General features: G+C 37.0%; 1 protein-coding gene across 8 annotated transcripts in view; it reads right to left on the bottom strand.

The window, feature by feature from the left end:
• ADGRB3 (adhesion G protein-coupled receptor B3) overlaps nucleotides 1-21,559 on the bottom strand; it is an 857,936-nt gene that overhangs the window by 39,720 nt on the left and 796,657 nt on the right. For 5 of the 8 annotated variants that reach the window (XM_002714524.6, XM_002714525.6, XM_089333070.1 and 2 more), the window contains 3 exons: nucleotides 19,961-20,046; nucleotides 13,288-13,386; nucleotides 12,806-12,977 (listed from right to left, as the gene is read on the bottom strand). In XM_002714524.6, coding sequence (XP_002714570.1) covers nucleotides 12,806-12,977; nucleotides 13,288-13,386; nucleotides 19,961-20,046 — 357 coding nt within the window. The remainder of the gene's footprint in view (nucleotides 1-12,805; nucleotides 12,978-13,287; nucleotides 13,387-19,960; nucleotides 20,047-21,559) is intronic. The other 3 variants (XM_017345224.4, XM_089333072.1, XM_089333071.1) reach the window with 1 other exon arrangement.

Genomic DNA, 21,559 nt, shown 5'->3' on the forward strand with positions numbered 1-21,559 from the left:
GTGCTGGTGACATAGTCATAACAGTTGTGAAATAAGGGGCTGGGGAATGGACTCAGTATACTCTGGCCACCTTTCCACTCTGATTCTAATATATGAGACTGTGTCTTTTTCTTAAAGATTTTATTTATTTATTTGAAAGTCAGAGTTACACAGTGAGAGAAGGAGAGGCAGAAAGAGAGAAAGGTCTTCCGTCTGCTGGTTCACTCCCCAGATGGCCGCAACAGCCGGACCTGCGCTAATCCAAAGCCAGGAGCCAGGTGCTTCTTCCAGGTCTTCCATGTGGGTGCAGGGGCCCAAGGGCTTGGGCCATCTTCTACTGCTTTACAAGGCCAAGAAGAGAAATGGATTGGAAGAGGAGCAGCCAGGACTAGAACCAGCGCACGTATGGGATACTGGCGCCGCAGGTGGAGGATTAACCTACTGCGCCACGGCACCAGCCCCATGAGATTGTCTTTTTTTTTTTTTTAATTTTTTGACAGGCAGAGTGGACAGTGAGAGAGACAGACAGAGAGAAAGGTCTTCCTTTGCCGTTGGTTCACCCTCCAATGGCCGCCGCGGCTGGCGCGCTGCGGCCGGCGCACTGCGCTGATCCGATGGCAGGAGCCAGGAGCCAGGTGCTTTTCCTGGTCTCCCATGGGGTGCAGGGCCCAAGCACCTGGGCCATCCTCCACTGCACTCCCTGGCCACAGCAGAGAGCTGGCCTGGAAGAGGGGCAACCGGGACAGAATCCGGCGCCCCGACCAGGACTAGAACCCGGTGTGCCGGCGCCGCTAGGCGGAGGATTAGCCTAGTGAGCCACGGCGCTGGCCAAGATTGTCTTTTAAAAGAATGAGGAATTGTCTGATATAAACTCACACAGTAATTTTTTCTTTCCTGTTTCAAACACATCAGTGAAAGTACGGATATAGTGAAATATAGCCTAATTACCTTTTATTGAAAAATTTGTTATTTAATATTTAGGGCAAAAATCACTCTGCTTCTCCCAGTGAAGGAGATACAACAAAGACAAATAATTTTTTTTTTTTTAGTTGTGAATGGTTTTAAGCTTCTCCTGTTTAGATCAAGAAATCATGGTTGCGGGCAATTATAATCAAAACAGCATAGTACTGGTACAGAAACAGATGGATAGACCAATGGAACAGAATACAAACACCAGAAATCAATCCAAACATCTACAGCCAACTTATATTTGATCAAGGATCTAAAACCAACTCCTAGAGCAAGGACAGCATATTCAACAATTGGTGCTGGAAAACTGTATTTCCACATGCAGATACATGAAGCAAGATCCCTACATTACACCCTTTTTTTTTTTTTTTTTTTTGACAGGCAGAGTGGACAGTGAGAAAGAGAGACAGAGAGAAAGGTCTTCCTTTCCGATGGTTCACCCCACAATGCCCGCTGTGGCCGGCGCGCTGTGGCCAGCGTACCATGCTGATCCATAGCCAGAAGCCAGGTGTTTCTCCTGGTCTCCCATGCAGGTGCAGGGCCCAAGCACTTGGGCCATCCGCCACTGCACTCCTGGGCCATAGCAGAGAGCTGGAATGGAAGAGGAGCAACCAGGACAGAATCCGGCGCCCCGACCGGGACTAGAACCCGGGGTGCCAGCGCCTCAGGTGGAGGATTAGCCTATTGAGCCACGGTGCTGGCCCCTACATTACACCTTACACAAAAATCCACAACATGGATTAAAGATCTAAATCTATGACCGACACCATCAAATTATTAGAGAACATTAGAGAAACCCTGCAAGATATCGGCACCAGCAAAGACTTCTTGGAAAACACTCTGGAGGCATAGGCAGCCAAAGCCAAAATTAAAAATTGGGATTGCATCAAATTGAGAAGTTCCTATATTGCAAAAGAAACAGTCAGGAAAGTGAAGAGGCAACCAACAGAATGGGAAAAATATTTGCAAACTATGCTACAGATAAAGGATTAATAACCAGAATCTATAAAGAGATCAAGAAACTCCACAAAAACAAAAGAAACAACCCACTTAAGAGATGGGTCAAGGACCTCAATAGACATTTCTCAAAAGAGGAAATCCAAATGACCAACAGACATATGAAAAAAAGTTCAGGATCACTAGCAATCAGGGAAATGCAAATCAAAACCACAATGAGGTTTCACCTCACCCCCAGTTAGAATGGCTCATATTCAGAAATCTACCAACAACAGATGCTAGCGAGGATATGGGAAAAAGGGACACTAACCCACTGTTGGTGGGAATGCAAACTGGTAAAGCCACTATGGAAGTCAGTTTGGAGATTCCTCAGAAACCTGAATATAACCCTACCATACAACTCAGCCATCCCACTCCTTGGAATTTACCCAAAGGAAATGAAATTGGCAAACAAAAGAGCTGTCTGCACCTCAATGCTTATTGCAGCTCAATTCACAATAGCTAAGAGCTGGAATCAACCTAAATGCCCATCAACAGTAGACTCGATAAAGAAGTTATGGGACATGTGCTCTATAGAATATTATACAGCAGTAAAAAAAAATGAAATGCAGTCATTTGCAACAAAATGGAGGAATCTGGGAAACATCTTGCTGAGTGAAATAAGCCGGTACCAAAGGGACAAATATCATATGTTTTCCCTGATCGATGACAACTAACCGAGCACCATAAAGGAAACCTATTGAAGTGAAATGGAAACTGAGAAACAATAACTTCATCAGCCCTTGTCCTGACTGTTGATGAACAACTTAATACGTTATTCCTCTTAGTATTTTTTTGTTTGTACCACTTAATACTATTGGTTGAACTCTGTAATTAACACACAATTATTCTTAGGTGTTTAAATTTAACTGAAAAGTGATTCCTGTTAAATATGAGTGTGAATAAGAGAGGGAGGAGATGTACAGTTTGGGACATGCTCAAGCTGACTTGCCCCAAATGGTGAGTTAGAAACGTGCCAGCGGATTCCAATTCAATCCCATCAAAGTTGCATGTACCAAGGCCATCTCACTAGTCCAAGGGATCAATTTCAGTTCACAATTGATCATAATGATAGGACTGAGAGTCAAAGGGATCACATAAACAAGACAAGTGTCTGCTAATGCTAACTGATAGAATAAAAAAGGGAGAGAACGATCCAACATGGGAAGTGAGATACACAGCATACTCATAGAATGGCAGATGTCCTAAACAGAACTCTGGCCTCATAATCAGCCCTTAAGGCATTCGGATATGGCTGAAGAGCCCATGAGAGTATTTCAGGCATTGGAAAGCCAAGCCACTGTGGCAAAAAAAACGAAACAAAACAAAACAAAACAACCTGAATGAAAGATCTCTGCGAGTGAGATCCCAGTGGAAAGAATGGGCCATCAAAGGAGGACTTAACCTTTCTCTGAAGGGAGGAGAGAACTTCCACTTTGACTATGACCTTGTCTAAATAAGATCGGAGTTGGCAAACTCTAAAGGCCTCCATAACCTTGGCAACTCATGAAAAGAGCCTCAGGTGATTACTGACGCCATAAACAAGAGTGTCAATTGTTAAATCAACAACAGGAGTCACTGTGCACTTACTCCCCATGTAGGATCTCTGACGTTGATGTGTTGTACTATGTGAATTAACGGTGTAACTAGTACTCAAACAGTACTTTACACTTTGTGTTTCTGTGTGGGTGCAGTCAGTTGAAATCTTTACTTAGCATATACTAAGTTGCTCTTCTGTATATAAAGATAATTGAAAATGAATCTTAATGTGAATGGGATGGGAGAGGGAATGGGAGATGGGAGGGTTGTGGGTGAGAGGGAGGTTATTGGGGGGGAAAGCCACTGTAATCCAAAAGCTGTACTTTGGAAATTTATATATATTAAATAAAAGTAAAAAAAGAAATCATTGTTGTAGGTTATAAAGTGATACATTAATAATCAAAAATTGGCAATGAGTCTGGTATTTGCCAGATCATCATATTTTCTATTATGCAGAAATTTGTATTGGGGAAACCACTAAGAAACTATATCTGTTTTCAGGAAAAATAATCTTTTTTAAAAAATTTATTTATTTGTTGTTTGAAAGTCAGAGTTACATGGAGAGAAGAGAGACAGAGAGAGAGTGAGAGAGAGGTCTTCTATCCAATGGTTCACTCCCCAACTGGCTGCAATGGCCAGAGCCGTGCTGATCTGAAGCCAGGAGCCAGGAGCTTCCTCCAGGTCTCCCACGAGGGTGCAGGAGCCCAAGGGCTTGGGCCATCTTCTACTGCTATCCCAGGCCATAGCAGAAAGCTATATTGGAAGAGGAGCAGCTGGGACTAGAACCGGCACCCATATGGGATGCTGGCGCTTCAGGCCAGGGCATTAACCTGCTGAGCCACAGTGCTGGCCCCCCAAAAAATAATCTTAAGAGCCAGTGTCAGAAAAATAGGTACATATTTTCTGTTTATGCCCCAAATGCATCTACTGAAGTAGAACAATTTATAAAGGAAGATAAATGATATGTTAGAAATGTTGCCTTCTGGGAGCTTGTCATGAAAAGATTGCTTTCAAAACTATTTGTAAATATCAGCATATATAAAATATGAAACATTTTGGTAATATCAAATGTTAATTTGACTGGCCATTGCTAATCACTCTATTTTGAAACCTTCAGAGTTTAGTTGTCAATGATATTTCATGTTTACAATAAAATATGGACAAGCAACTTCTGTCAGTTTCTCTATAAAATCCACTATATAAATGTTCGAGGAGATACAAAAGAAATCTAACAGTTGCTTAGAACACAAACATACAAAATCAATACTTTCAACTACCACACTCCAAATGTGAGAGTGGATTAAGGGCATTTCTACAACAGAGAATGATGTCAGCTTCAAGAATCAGTCAATGCTGTTCAGAAGAAATATAGAACAGAAAAGCATAAAAAGTCTCCAGTAAATTCAAGGGCATTTTAATGGTCATATAAATGCAGCATTTTAAGAATTAGGTTCTCTGGCACTTTTTAGTGCCTCTGATACCCTAATTCAGGTAGATTTTCAGGAGACATTCCACTTGATTCCAAATGCCCCATTTAATTAAAAGAAGTTCCTCAAAATTCACTGGGGCAATCTAGATGAATTGGCCTTGAATATTTGTCCAACACTGTCAGGGAAAAATGATCAGACTAGATATCACACTACATTTTCTTTATCACAGAAGATGATGCTGCAGACAAGGCAGTGCAGGTAAAAGGATCCACAACTATTTGGAGATATTTTGAAAATTAATTTGAATTTCCTCTGAGGTACACAGAGTTTTGTCTTTGGTGAATCTATGTGAATTGTGGTGATGAAAAATAACTGGAATTCTAAAATAACCAAGTTTAAATGACCTTAATTCCAGATAAGGTAGAAGCATTAAAAAATTTAAATATAGATAAAACTGCACTCTATATCCAACTATCCCTTCCTGAAATTAAAATCTTCTATTCCAATAATCATATTTACAATGCTAGACAATAATGGTTTTGATTTCATATTTATGTAGAAAAAATTTATTTTAGGTAACAAACAGAATTTGTTATTAGGTATTAAAAATAAGTATAATTTGGAATTCTCATGAAATTAACATTTTTAAAAGCTACATGATTAGTATATACAACTTGTAAACAAATCCACCAGGAACAATTAAATACTTAACATAAAGTATGACAGTTAAAATCTAGACTTCAAAATTTCTTCTTTTTACAATATTCTGCAACACATATTTCGCATCAAATGATAGGCAGAGGGTTAAATAGCCACGGGAATAGCTAGGGACAAACATATAACTAGCCTTGGAATATTTGGGGGAAATTAAAGGAAAATCTTATGGCATGTTGTAAAGCAGAAAAAAAAGTGACAAAAATCATCTTCAGAAATAAGGTGAAATGAGAACAATAAGCCTTGGAGGTTGTCTCATGAGGAAGGATGCAGCTCTACCACCTAAGTTGTCTTGACTGGCTCCTGCCGGCAGTAGCTCTCAACACGGAAAAAGCAACAGCTTTTCTTGTGGACGGATTCCTGGATGACATGAGTTCAAAGAGGTTTGTAGGGGCATGGTTTGGTTACGTCTCTCTCCCATGGGGAGAGGGATTCGGTTCATCTCAGCAGCAGCAGGCTGAACGCTTCTCAATTGGTCCTTCCTCCAAAGGCAGCTGGCAGAGTTTCACTGTGAAGTCAGTGCCAGATTTAGAGATTGCTGGGGAAGCTCACTGAGCCATGTTTGGCAGTGTTGCAATTTAGAGAAACCTGCAGCAAAGAGCTACAGTTTGAAACAGGCTCTGCATTTGTCTTCTGCATTGCTCAAACTTGTACCTCCAGTTTTTAAGAGGAGCGTTTTACCTGCAGTTTTTCTTCTTGACTTTTGAGTCTGAAGGATCATTAAAGTTAGGAAAGTAAATAAAATTATATTCTGGTAATTATTTGAGTTTGTTTCCTTGGAGGCAGCAGGATTTCTTATATGGTCTACTTCTTGTTTTCTACATCTCACATTTACTATTGTTCGTATTGTTCATATTTCAACAAATGGCTCAAATCTTAAAAATCATATTGAATTTTGTATAATCTAATCATTGGATAAGATTGCTCTTAATTTCATATATATATTATGCCAGTCAACATAAGCATCATGAATAATTTCACATTATGACACATTATGAAAGTATTACATGACATTTCTGATAGCTGAATAAATAAATGAATAAATTTTTGTCATTTATTATCCAATGAAGGATAATATGGACTGCGACCTCAAATTTCAGACATAATGATTTTCTGTTGAAATTCTCAAACACCTAAATGATCTATCGCGTAATCTCTGAAATTGTTTTAGCTTCCTAATTCCAAAATACTCATTGGCATCAGCTTGAGGGAAGGGGGGTCATTGAGTATGCATTTCTCTAGGTGATGTTTCACCATACATCATCTGAAAAAAAAAATTCTTTAGAATGCAAATGGGAAAGAAGAAAAGATAAATTATAAGCCATGTATCACAAGCCCATGCCTTCACGGGGGATATTTCATTTCAGCCTTGGACCATTTCCTTTGAGACACACATTGTCCCAATACCACTGATAAGGACTCTGGTGCTCAGAGAGATGAAGTAATTTGCTTCAAGATCATTACAATAAGTGGCAGAGCTGGGAATGGAACCAGTTTGTTTGAAGTGAAAGTGAATCCTGCTTCCATAGCACCACAAAGGAATGAATCCAAAAATTGCTTTCAATCAGGATTAAGTTGTTATAATCTAATTTTTAGGATTTAGTTAAGATATGACACAACTAGATCAGTTTTTACTTTAAACCTTTATTCAAGACATATTGAACTTATTGTTACAAGTTTTACAATGCTGTACTGCGGGAGCCTGGCCATCTGGAAGGAGAGAAAGGTGAAACTTGCCTGACCACATGCCTGTGTCCAGGAGCCCTATGCACTGCAGACAGAAACATTGTGCTACTACTCAGAGTGCAGCACAGCTGGGAGAGCACTGCGAGGCTCCCAGGAAGAATTTTGGGTAACAGCAAGCCATGATTATATGCTCTCTGGCGGACATGCCAGAGTCTTGATCTCTGTGATAGCAATGCCTGGCAGGACTCATTCACTGAACTCTTGGGAAGGCATGCTATCAGTATGACGTTTCTCTCAACACTGCATTGCCAGCTATTAAAAACAAAGGACAGGGGGATGCGCTGTGGCACAGCAGGTCAAAGCCCTGGCCTGAAGCGCCGGCATTCCATATGGGCGCCGGTTCTAGTCCCAGCTGCTCCTCTTCCAATACAGCTCTCTGCTATGGCCTGGGACAGCAGTAGAAGATGGCCCAAGTCCCTGGGCCCCTGCACCCTCGCGGGAGACCTGGAAGAAGCTCCTGACTCCAATCTGTGCAGCTCTGGCCATTGCAGCCATCCGGGGGAGTGAACCAGTGGATGGAAGACCCCTCTCTGTTTCTACCTCTCTCTGTAACTCTGGCTTTCAAATTAATAAAATAAATATTTAAAAACAAAACAAAAAAACAAAGGACAGTGGTGTCCAGGATCCTATCATTTGCTTTATGTCTCTTGGTGTTCTATGTTGTCCAAAGAAGAATCACACTCTGTACTATTCACAACAGGTTCCATTCCATGGAAGTCATGTATTAGTAATTTGTAGCTTCCTCCACCTGAAACCTTTACTTCCTTAATCCTCCAACCTAGTATCTCCTCAGATCCTTGATAAGTTCTGAAGTCTCCTAACAGCTATGTCTTCATCTTCAAAGACTAGCTGATTATCCTGTCCCCACTAGTCATTGAGGGCACAGATACCTGCTTCCATACTAATGAGTGAAACCTAATTTCCCTATAAATGGTCAAAACTTAATTTTCATACAATTTGTCATTTCAACTGTGTGCTATATGGACTCTTCATATTGTTGTCTAGTTATTTCATTAATACTGTTTTCATTTGTGTTTCTAAGTAGTTTCCTTAAAATATTGATTTTAGATTATATAGGTGAGAATGCTTGTATGTTGTATATATTCACGACTGCATGCTTACAAATCATTTTGTCTGTACTCCTTACAGAAATAATAAAGCCAAATGGGAAACTGGCCAAAATGGGGGTAGATGGCGGGAGTGGGGGGGGAGGGAAGGAAACAGTTCATGTTTATTTTAAACCTTTTGCTACAATATAGCTTCACAGGGTTTGAAGGATTCAGGGACCTCATCTGGGACTGCATAGTTCTGCCAATGCTTCGGAAAGAGGAAAGAGGAGCTTGGCCCTGTAATTGATGCCACAGAGCAGCCACAGGATCCTCACACACAAAATTATCCATTTAAGTACTTTCCCTTTTCCCTTCCTGTTAGTGAAAGTGTTTTATTGTAGCTTATTTTGTATCACAATCTTGTTATTTTCCCTGTCTGACATCAAGCTGTAAGATTGTCTTAGAGCCAGGATCAGCCAGAGACAAGAGATGAGAAGAATGTGCAGGCACCAAGAAAGTGGTCTCCTAGCAACAGTAACTATTTCAAAGGTTCCATAACTCTTGTGTAGTTTCAATTTCCATAGCAATGCGGAGAATAGTAAATAGAATGTGTTGTTATCTGCTTAATTCAAATGAATTCTAATCAACAAATGATACCTAAATGAAGAAAACATCTATACTTGCTCTATTAGATTTTATCTTATTGGCTATATTATATTTTATTAGTTTCCAAGATTTAGGTTTTGTTGCTAGAAGTAATGTGCTTTGATAAATCAGACAGTTTAATTTTTAAAATTCTTCTCTCATTTTTTTCTCTGTTTATGGAAGCATGCTAAAGTAATGCAAAAGAAAAAAGTATTCCAGAAGGAGAAACTATATTTTCAAAAATGTACCATTTAAAAAATTTAAATATTAAGATATCAGGCCAGAAGATAGAACAAATAGTTATGTTATTTTAAAAAGCATATTCAATATGCTTTTTTGTCAATTGGAATATAATTAAGTTGGCACAACCAGAGTGATCATTTCTTCCTTCACTCCTGATTTGAAATGATTTTAGTCTTAACACTGAACTCACTAAACACAAAGGCACTTTTAAATGAATTAGGCTTCATATACATCATATTCAAAATACCAGTTTGTATTTCATTTCTTTTCTCTTTCTCCTTCCATAAGGTTATATTCCTCCATATGTATACCTTCCTCCTCCATAAAAATACAGCACAAGTAAATATCGTTTAAAGCCTTTTAAATTCATATCAGACTAATCAATAAAAACTAAAAAGAACCAAATTACATATCAAAATACATAGAAATAGGAATTTTTATATATTTACCTACTCAAAAAATCTTATCCTGCTTATATATTTTTTAAAAGAGAAGAATTATCTTGAATTACTGTGATGAAAATATCTGAATGAAAATGTACTCAAGAGAGAACTGTTACTCCTAGGATCTCCCTTGGATTATCTGGTAGATTAACAGATATGAGTTCTTACCCACTATTTTACAAGTTGCTATGTAGTCCATTTTATTTGGTTTATTTTTATTGAATTCTAGGTTACAGGAGATACAGAGGATATGGGAAGATGCTTCTTTCATTTTAGATGTGATTAACGTTAGGGCAATATGACCACAAGTAATATGAGATGGATCCATTGCTAATATCAGGAAATATATATTTAGGAAGCCAAAAAGAATTTCTGTGAGTCCAGGGAGGCATATAAAGATATTTCCCTTGGACTTTGTAAACCCCTTTCAAACAAAGGCCTTTTGTTTTTTAGTAACAATGTTCCCTTAGGAATTTTGTAGGGGACTTGTCTTACAATTAAAATCTGCTCTGTGTATGTGTAGTGATATTATAAGAGACTTTTAAAGTTCAGTTCAAGAATATGCAAAGTGTGGTCTTTCATTTCAATTTTGGAAGTAAAGACTGTTGTGACAATCTGCTATGAATTTATCAGCTATAAAATCATTTAATTTGAATTAATCATTGAAAATGTAACAGTAACTGAGGCAACATTCATGTTTTCACTCTTCATTAATACAGAAAACATGCATTTACAGACATTGACTTTAGCGGAAGCATTTATTTTATGATTTGATTTAATTACCTTTAAATCATGTTTTTGACAGTTAATAGTCCAATTAGCTAGTAAGGAAAAGTTCTGAATTTTTGTGACAAGTATTTTTCTTCATATAAACAGCAAAAATTTGATAATAAGCCATTATATCTGTCACTTAAAAACCTGCCTATTTTGATTATAATAAGACTATCTAGATGTTTATTTCTGAAGAAAAAAGAGATGCTTAGGGTGGGCTGTTTGCCTTGTGGTTAAGTTGCCAGTTAAGATGCTTGAATCTCATACTGGAGAGCCTGGATTGGAGTCTTGGCTCTGGCTTCCAGTTCCAGCTTCCTGCCAATGCACACACTAGGAGGCAGCAGATGATGGCTCAAATACTTGGGTTTCTGCCACCCACCTGGGAGAGCTGGACTGAGTTTCCAAATCCTGGCTCCGGGCCCTGGCTTAGCCAAGGCTGTTGTGGGTATTTGGGGAATAAACCAGGAAAGGGAGTCTCTCTCCCTCTCTGCTCCTTCCTTCCCTCCTTCCCCCTCTTGCTTTTTCCCTCTCACTCTTTCTCTCTAATAAAAATAAGCACAGCTTGAATAAAAATGGGCTCTTTTGTACCCTTTAACACCTAAGATATTAATATCTTATGAAAATTGCTTGCAGGTATGTAAAAGTATCTTACTGACAACATGCAACCATTCCTCCCTAACTGTCAATCAAAGGAGCTCCAAAGTTCCAATCATAAAGTAATGTCAAAGATGGGGTCATGTTGGCTACCCTGATTTGATTGCTATGCAATGTTTACATACATTGAAATGTCATACTATAACCCATAAATATGCAAAGTTATATTTAAAATGCATTATGTGACTACTCTTTTAGGATAATTTTGCTATTTAAACATATTACAGATTATAATACAAACCACCCACAAGATAGTTATAGTTGGAGAAGAACATAATCCAAGTTGTCATTTCAATATCCTTGTAACATTTACTCCTTTGATTTATAAAGAATTTGACACTTGAAAGATTTTTAATGTTGATATTGTAATGAGGTTATAGCAGGGCTTGGCAACAGTAAGGTACACCAGATTCGTAAATGAGACACCCTTCATACCTTTGCAATGTGAAGCCACTCTTCATCTGTTTTCATCATAGAATGTTCCTAGAATACACCTGTGGGTTTATTGCTGACATATGTACCTTGTTGAAAGAGTTCAGAAATACTGTTCTCCACATTTGGTATGTCAGGTAAAAGCTTTTGGTTGCCTTCACACAGGATTGTAAAAACTATGTGGTGTGTGCTCATTTGTACGTGTATCTCTTTGCAATTATACACATCACAATAAAGTTCCCAAACAAGCTATATAATGCAAAATGACAGAGTTGACTCTTTTCTCAGAGTTACTAGCATAGCACTATGTCAGCCTGTGTTTTAGTCACTATTCATCCCCAGAGTAAACACTAAATGACTCATAAACTTTGTAAATATCGTGTCAGTGCTTGCAAGCTTTCAGAATAATTTTCTCATGGTGGGAAAACATTTTAACCCTAAACAACTCAAGTCTGAAAGCTCTTGCTGTTCTGGATAGATTTGGCATCAGTTAGTGTCTCCCCTCATGAAGGATGATTTTTTTCCCTTCTCTCTTTGCTAACAATAAATCTCAATTATAACCCTGAGAAATTCTGTGATTATCAGTCCATCACTATTAAAGACAATGACTGCCCGTCATACCCTACTGTGTACATTTCTCATATTTTCTGCACATAGACGTGCATATAAAAATTACTACTTTTTAGTGACCTTAACCACATTTCATATGGAGACAAAAGTAGTATTCATTAATCTTCAACATTTCCATATAAATTAAAATTAGTTAATATTATGAACGAGATTGTGTTGTGTGTAGAAGCATGAGTGAGAGAATGAGTTTAAGAAATATGATCATCTTATGTGTATGAATTTGTCTTTTGAAAAATTCCACCTCACCCTCTTAACCACAAATTCCTCTAACAGACTGATGTATGCCCATCACTCCACATGGCTTCTCCTCCATCAACTATCCTTGGTTCCTGGTACTTCTAGTTGTATTTTTCTTTGTATAGTCCCATCTGTTTTAATTTATCACTTTCAGAGGGCCAGGGCCCTTCTGAAATATATCTTAAAAGTTCCCTGCTGCTCTGACTCCTGAGTAATTGTCATTGGGAAATATTAGCTTTAACCTGAAGATCAAGATATTAAAACAAACAGCATACATGTTAGCAAGGAAATACCCATTCATCTCTCTCTCAAGAATTGTATTTCCTACCTCTCTCCGAAGAATGCAGTGGACCATGACTATAACAAAGCCTTGCAATGAATCAAACACAGCAAAAAGTATCTGAAACAATATGGAGCGTTTATCAGTCATAGCCAGAACTGCAGACATCCATGTCAGAGCCAGAAGGGGCAACACCACACAGGAGCTCCAAAGAGATGCCCTGTTGAGAGACAGAGAAAGCAACATTACGTAGCTGCATGTCATGCCCCAAGACATAACCAAACCCCCATTCAACAAAGCATTCTTGTATGTGGCACCAAGACCATTAACTTGGAAACCACAAGGCAGATAACATTTATCTTAAAGACTATCCCACAATAATTACAAAGGCAATTGCCAATTATAAATATTTAAGTATGGTCTTAACTCTAGTATTAGCAAACACAGTTTTTTTTTTTTTTCATGATAGCATTTTCTCACATGCACTGTAAAAGTTTTGTAACAAGAAGATGTAAATGATTGGGACTAACATGGCGTTACTGGCGGTGGTGGCTGACAAAGCTGTTGTTGAAACTACTCCACACTTGGCACATTTGAGCGTCAAACCGCTATGAGGCTCACTCATCTGACTGCAAACAAACAGAACACCCACAAAAAGAACAAAATATTGAATTGTCACCAAAAAGAGTTGCTGCTTTAAGTTAGATTTTAAATACAATTTCATGCAGAAAGTATATTTATCAAAGATGAATGTCCTAGGACATTTAAAAAATGCATTTACACTACATATTATCTTTGTAACATTTCTCTTTTAATAAGATGGGCCTTTGTTGCATGCAAAGCTATTTCCATTTTTTACACCACAAGTGGCCCTTGTGTCTTCAGATCAAATTTGTCCAATATACTGAATTAAACATAAGCATGTTCTTGTGTAGACATACAGTGAAAACCCTTTATTCAGACCCTTGTGAGGACTGTCATTTGCAGAATGATATTGTGTTCACTGTCATTTGCAGAAGGCACATAAATTAGTTAAAACTTTTTAAAACATAAATAAACATTTATTTTAGAAGTTCAATATTGGAAGGTACACATCTTAACAGTTTTCAATTGTGGAAAAATAGCTTTTATATCAACAGTTCATATTTTGAAATTTCTTCTAGCATCAATGTATTTTTCATATTTTTGCATGACCTGAATATAGGGACTGATGAAACTTGATGAAATATTAGTTGATAATAAAGAATGATAGTTTGTTTGCTTTAATAAAACATAATTATTAAGTTCAAAATACTATTTCTAATCATTTGTTGTAGACTCTGACCTCACAGTATTTGAAAGGTCTTTTTTGGTTAGAGGATTTTGGCAGTAAATCTACATTTCCATTTACTATATCCTAGAAGCAAAATCTGCTACATAAAAAAAAAGTTTATACACATTTTGCTTTAGAGAAGTGTTCATTGAAAATAATGTGCTTGTTAGAACATAAACCTATTAGGAAAAACCAAAAACAAATTACTTTAATCAAAATTCAAAACACCTTGAAACAATTTTCTGCAGTCTGCTTCCCTAGTCCATTACCCATATAGTTGTGTTTATGTCTAAAATATGTTTGCCTTGTAGGTTTTCAACATAATGTCATAAACTTCCTTGCCTTGTCTATAACAAAAGTGGCAGAAGAGAGAAAATTGTAATATGCTTATAATATAGTTAGTTTAAATAAGTGTACATATTTATGAATAGTACTCAGATAAGATAAATCTGAAAGCTATGAAGGAAGTGGATTCATTAGTGGATCCTGTGAGAAAAACACAAGCATTAAGTGTTGGGTATGGATGGGGGGGTGGCATGACACAAAATGACTTACTCTGCTAGTCCAAGTCAGGCCATATGGACCAGCCAGACACATGAGTTCAAACTTGTAAAAGAATTTATAACCGAGACCGGTGCTGTGGCATAGTGGGTAAAGTCACCATCTGCACTGCAGGCATCCCATATGGGGTACCAGTTTGAGTCCCAGCTGCTCCACTTCCGATCCAGCTCTCTACTATGGCCTGGGAAAGCAGCAGAAGATGGCCCAAGTCCTTGGGCCCCTGCACCCTCGTGGGAGACCTGGAAGAAGCTCCTGGCTCTTGGCCTCGGATCAGCACAGTTCTGGCCGTTGCGGCCAGTTGGGGAGTGAACCATCGGATGGAAGACCTTTCTCTCTCTCCCTCTCTTTCTGCCTCCTACTCTCTCTGTATAACTCTTTCAAATAAATAAATAAATCTTAAAAAAGAGAACTCATGACCAATAGTCCATTCAGTTTAGTTTACAAATGCATCACAGAGCAAGCCAAAGTGTTTGGAATGATAGACTCTCAAAGGGCTACCTTAGCTCATCATTTCCACAGTGGCTGCCCATCAGCTATCTATCTGGCCCCAATCTCACATTAATTGGGATCCTCGCCCTAAGTTAATGGGATCCAGACATCTGTCTTTATTAAACTTCCATAGATTATTCTGATTAATTGACCTCCACTTCTCTATACATTTGAGCTTCTTCAATGTTTCAAAGTCTGATATGATTAGTTTTTAAATGCATGGTTTTATTTATTTATTTTATGTACATATGTATGATGTATGTATATCATGTATTTATTTCAGAAGTAGAGTTACAGATAGTGAGAGGGAAAGACAGAGAAAGAGGTCACTCTCTAAATGGCTGCAACGGTCAGAGCTGCGCCAACCTGACGCCAGGAGCCAGGAGCTTCTTCCAGGTCTCCCATGCAGGTGCAGGGGCCTAAGCACTTGGGCTATATTGTTTCCCCAGGTCATAGCAGAGCTGGATTGGAAGAAGAGCAGCCGGGACTCAAACTGGCACCCATCTGGGATGCTGGCACTGAGGCAGAGGCTTGGCTTACTACCCACAGCACTAGTCCAATGGTATGTGTTTAAAAGGTAGGAATAGGCATTTATTGGTTTCTTTACCAAAGAATACAGGCTATTTAGGGTTTATACTTGGAAAATGAATATGATCTTTCTCAAATTAAGGATATTTTGTTTCTAGGCTCTGAAGTAAGAGTGAAAAGCCAGATTACTGAAAAATAATTTTCAGTTCATGATTTAAGCAAGTATTCTATCCTGAAAAACTATAATTTAGTGTATTAGTTTTCTGACAAATTTTAAAGTAGTATTCAAAATGCTTATTTGTTTCTAATGGATATATTTTGAGGTTGATTTTTAATTATGCTTTTTAATACGTACTTCCCTTAACCAGAGCTAACTGTTGAAAACTATGCCTGATGCTAACTGGTTAGACACATTTGGCATGCCTTTATTGGATGTGAGTGGTGTAAAAGAACAATAAATTTCCCAGAGGTGTAACATGTTTCTCAGTGTATATGACCTCCACGATGTTAATGTGAAAAATATGTGGTCTAGATGCTAAATTGAGTTGCTACAATAAAATTTCATTGATATAAAGAAAATTATGCGCTTATAAATTAAAAATTTCAAAGTTTAAAACACATTAAATTGACTATTTGTTCAGTTGTAACCAATATCCACTCGTGCACTAGGGTAGGAACGTGGGTCAAATCACTACTGTCTCTCCAAGTCCTGTCTACTCTCATTATTACTACAAGTCTTCTAAAATATAGGTTCTAGTTCTTTTTCCAATTTTCTTTAGGAAAAATCATTCATCTGATTTATTATTAATTATCTAAAAAATTCATTGGAAAGAAAATGTGCCTCCTTCCATTTGGAAACATCTCATGAAATTTATAGATGATCTTAGTAAATTAGTTTCCTTAATGTCAAGTAAGAAGATAAAGCAATTTAAAACCATATGTAAGAAAGCACCATTGCAGAAAATTAGAGAAAATTTAATTTTCTAAGATATTCTAAAAGACACATGCTATTTTACTTTGTTTTTATTCTTTCTAATTATCATTTATACAAGATGTAGTATTATTTGCAATGAATCCTCCCTTGGTAAATGTATTTTATGTATTAGAAAAAACATAATATGGTTTAGGTATTATAAAGCTTGTGAAGCTGTATACTACCTTAAAATTTTTTATTGCATTTATTTATTTATTAATATAGAGAGAACAAATTTTTCATTCTTTTAAAGTGAATAAGCAATAACTATACACTTGGCCATATCAAATCATTCATTATAAAAAGAAGACAGGGAACAAAGAAATAGACAAGAATAGGAGAAGGAACATCTTTGTATTATATTCAGTGCTAAATAATACCAGTTTCAAAAGAAATTGTTTGCATGCATGTATATTCAAACAACCTGAAATGGTCAATTTTCAGAGTGACAGAGACAAATTAAATTAATCAACTAGCCTCCTGATAATGTTTCTTTAGTTAATTTTGGTTATCTGTTCTTCACTGAAATCTTTATTACTATCCTGAAAGCTTCTCTGTGAACTAAAATTGACATTGAGCATTCACAGATTTGAAAAAAGTTTCCTTCAATACCACCTTGTAATAGAGAAAAAATTTTGATCTGCAATTATTTAGCTTACCATGGCATTTGACATTATAGAAATACTTTTTAAAAACCTAGAGATATGAGGCCAGCATTGTAGCGTAGTAGGTTAAGCCTCTACCTGCAGTGCTGGCATCCCATATGGACACTGGTTCAAGTCCCGGCTACTCCACTTCCAATCCAGCTCCCTACTAATAGCCTGGGAAAGCAATGGAAGATGGTCTAAGTGATTGGACCCCTGCACTCAGGTGGGAGACCTGGAAGAAATTCCTGGCTCCTAGCTTGGATTCACCCAGCTCAAGCCATTGCATCCATCTGAGGAGTGAACCAGTGAATGGAAGATCTCTCTCTGTCTCTTCCTCTCTCTGTCTGCAACTCTGCATGTTAAATAAATAAATAAATCTTAAATAAAACAGAGTCATTAATTTATTAAACTCTTTTCTGCTTTGGACAGTAACAAGTATTTTGCTTTTATAACATTGAACATTTATGTTTCTCAACAATGGCCTTTGAATTAAAACTTGGTTTACCCAGTGAGAAATATTTAATGCTAAAGATATTTTTAGAATTAGAAGTTTCAACATTTTAGTTATCTTCATTAATATGTAGACTGAATATTTTCTTTTTTTAAGATTTATTTTATTTATTTGAAAGACAGAGTTACAGAGAGAGGTAGAGACAGAGAGAGAGGTCTTCCATCCACTGGTTCACTTCCCAGATGGCTGCAATGGTCGGAGCTGTGCTGATCCTAAACCAGGAGCCAGGAGCTTCCTCCAGGTCTCCCACATGGGGGCAGGGGCCCAAGGATTTGGGCCATCTTCTACTGCTTTCCCAGGCCATAGCAGAGAGCTGGATCAGAAGAGGAGCAACCGGGACTAGAATCGGCGCCCATATGGGATGCCGGTGCTTCAGGCCAGGGCTTCAAGTCCGCTGAGCCACAACGCTGGCCCCCTGAATATTTTCTAAATTCATAATGGAATGAATCAAACTAGGCCAGGGAAAAATCATACTGGCTCTGCAATTAATAAATCCTCAGCATTGCACTCATTTTGATTATCCCTTTTCGTCCCCTTAACATCATAGATGATGGAATAATGGATTCCTGATTGATATTTAGAGATCTTTGATTATAGCCTGTTCAACTTAGCTTCCTCATTTCACTCATCACAAGAATTGCCACTGTTTGTTGAATGAATGCTTGCTTGCCATTTGCTAGGTATCCTAATGAATATATTATATACACAATATTTCATACATATAATGAGGTAAGGATTATTTTCCTAATCTAAAAGATGAGGACACAGTATCAGAGAGGTGAAAAATGCCTAAAGACACACACAGAGCTAGAAAATTGCAGAGCTGGATACTGAGAAGGGCTTTCTTTGATTTCAAAGCATTATCCTAACCACTAAACACCTCCGTTTATATTGCAGAGTTGTTTCTGTACTCAGTACTCAGTATGATCAATGTATTCTATGCAGAAGTTATTGAAAGAGTTATTTTCTCAATTCCAACCACATGTAGCAGACTAATGAGAGTCATCATATGAAAGCTTCATTTCTAAATGGTATATAAAGCTCAACACCTCTACCAGGTTCAAGCCTTCCTGTCAAAGATCCCATTTCACTGACAATGAAAAAGTCTCTAAATGATAACTGATCTCCCTTCAAAAATGAGCTATCATGATGTTTTTATCCCATTGCAATTTTAATGTTGGACATGAGTGATAACATTTTATACTGAAAGCAATTAACTTTAGTCTTTTACTAGGAAGAACATATCTGGGTTACCTTATTTTATAAATTATTACATAGATTATAATAACATAGAGGACTTAAAAATTCTCACCAGCAGGTGATCAAACAATATTAATATTGAATAATGCCATACATTATGAAAACAAAGGGAATAATAACAAGAGTATGTTTTGAATGGCAGCACAGTTTAACAGAAGGGAGAAAGCTACAAACTCTTTATGACACAAAAGGAAAATCAAAGACATTAATATTTCATTCAAATTTCTACAAATTTTTTCTGAAGTGATGAAATAAGCTTAAAAAGCTGCTATCAATTTGCATATGAAATGTTATTAAGTCACTAGAATGATATTATAACAATGAAATTAAAATAGATGCTTTTCTAAATTTTAAAGTGGTTAAAATGGGTAAGTCAAATTATGAATAACTCTAGCAAGTTATAGGCAAAATTTCATAATGAATGAAAACATCTAACAAGAATAGTGTTTGATAAGTTAGTTCTTCAAGTGAAGATTTTTCAGATATTTTAAATTTATGTAAATATATAATAAACCAATGAAAATGTAGTATTTTCACTCTGTTTAGATTTCCTTACCCTAATTGACACCTGTTACACACGAACACTGGGTTAAATCTATCTTCTGTCCTTGTGATGAAAAAACGGAAGGACTTCAAAACTCTTACTTAAGAATAACTATTTTAAGTCTAGTTTTCTTGTCTAAGAAGAGGCAATAAATACATAAACCCAGATTTCTTAATGTTCTATTAGATTATTTTTATGTTTTTGGTAATATTATTCAAAAACAGCACATTGCAAACTTTGGAATAGCAGAATCTACCAGACACACTAGTACATCAAGAACAAAATACAAGCACAGTGAAATGCAGTCAGTGATGATCTGGAATTGAAGAACGGGATTCACTGGTAATGTTTCTTCAAAATCCACCAATTGCAGCTTACCCGGCTCTGTGTTTGAGCTTTTTATCTAGGATCCCATCTCTGGAAACAAGTTTATTAAATACCAAAATGCCAATCACCATGTTGACCTGTCAAACAGAAACAAAGTTGGCTTTTCAATGATTTTGAAGGGAATCAGGTCCCTCTTTCTTCTGAAAACTCGAGTCAATCAATTTATAATCACTATAGAGTTATATACTCACAATAGTAGTGATAGGCTGCATATCCCTCACATTTTATTAAGTGCATAAAGGCATAAGGAACAACTTAACAGTGGTATTTTATTTCAAAGTTCAAAAAAAAAACCCTTAAGTACATTTAATTTTCATACTTTGCAGTTAATATTGAGGAAAGCATCTTTCAATTGTGTAAGTTTCAAATGGCTCCAAACGTCAATCTGGAATTTTTTTCCTAGTCAACCCTAAATAAAATCAATTGACTAAATGAGGTTTACCCTATACCTGAGAGGAAAAATAGTTTGAATCTCAGAGTGGGAGGCTTGAGTGAAACGTTGGTGGAAAATGGAATTAAAAGATAAATTTACTTTGCTACAAAAAATGTTTGAAATTTATGCACGCAAAGGGCCTTCAAAAAGTTCCTGAAAATTCTGTATTATGAAATATTTTGTAGAGTTTTAAAAACTGTTTGAACTAAAATAAATATATCTTTGCATTTCATTTTTTCCAGAAACTTTCTGAGGTGTGCTAGTAATTGTAGAAGCTTGTTAAGATGAGAACCCTCAGTTCTCTAACCAGCTAACACTTCCTGATAAAAGAATCCAGTGCAGCAGAGAAACCTAGACAATAGGGAAAAGTGTTTTCTTTTTGCCTTCCTTGTCCCTTTCCTCCATGATTGCTGGGCAAAAACCCTTCCACCTCTGCCAATGCAAAGAGTGATAAGATGTTGAATCTAATTGCTGATAGAAGAAGGTCCAAAGCACAACTGTTCAGTAAGAACCTAACAGGTGTCATTTTTCACAGTTTCTTGACAGGATACCTCTTAATCAAGAGAATAGTGATTCATCTTTGACCTTCTCATTATTTGAACTAATAGAAGAAATGGATTCCCTGGATTCTGCTGATCTATAACTTAATCATGAGGGAATTAATCACCACTCCAAAGACCATTCTTTGGTTTTCAATTATACACATGTCTTTGTTTCCTCATGCTGGGGTTATATGCATATTAACCTGGAAGCTTAGGGAAATGATTCAATTGATTAAATAAAAATTCAGTGCAGCAGACAAAAACGTATCTACTAGCTGTAATTTCCCTGTGCTCTTCTCTAGTTTTCATGCTTTGTTTCCTGGTGATTCGTGGACAATTTCTGCTCCCTGTTATAGCTTTGGGGAGGGAAAGAAACACTTCAGAGGAAGAAAAAATCACATATCAGGATTATTAAGAAAGATATCACAAGCTTCTAGTTTTTAAAAATTGTTAAAGAAATCAAAGGTTAATTTTCCAACTAGAAATCTAATTGCATAGTGATATGAATCTCTGTATTTAATTCAGACCATTTCTTTTCTCCCTTATTTTCTTCAAAGATTAGTAATCAGCCAGTGAGTGGTGGGGGAGAAAAGAGAAAGAAAAAAGAGACAGGGT

This window comes from Oryctolagus cuniculus, chromosome 5 (assembly GCF_051225735.1).
Source record: "Oryctolagus cuniculus isolate XC-2025 breed Fujian yellow rabbit chromosome 5, ASM5122573v1, whole genome shotgun sequence".
Taxonomy (NCBI): Eukaryota; Metazoa; Chordata; class Mammalia; order Lagomorpha; family Leporidae; genus Oryctolagus; species Oryctolagus cuniculus.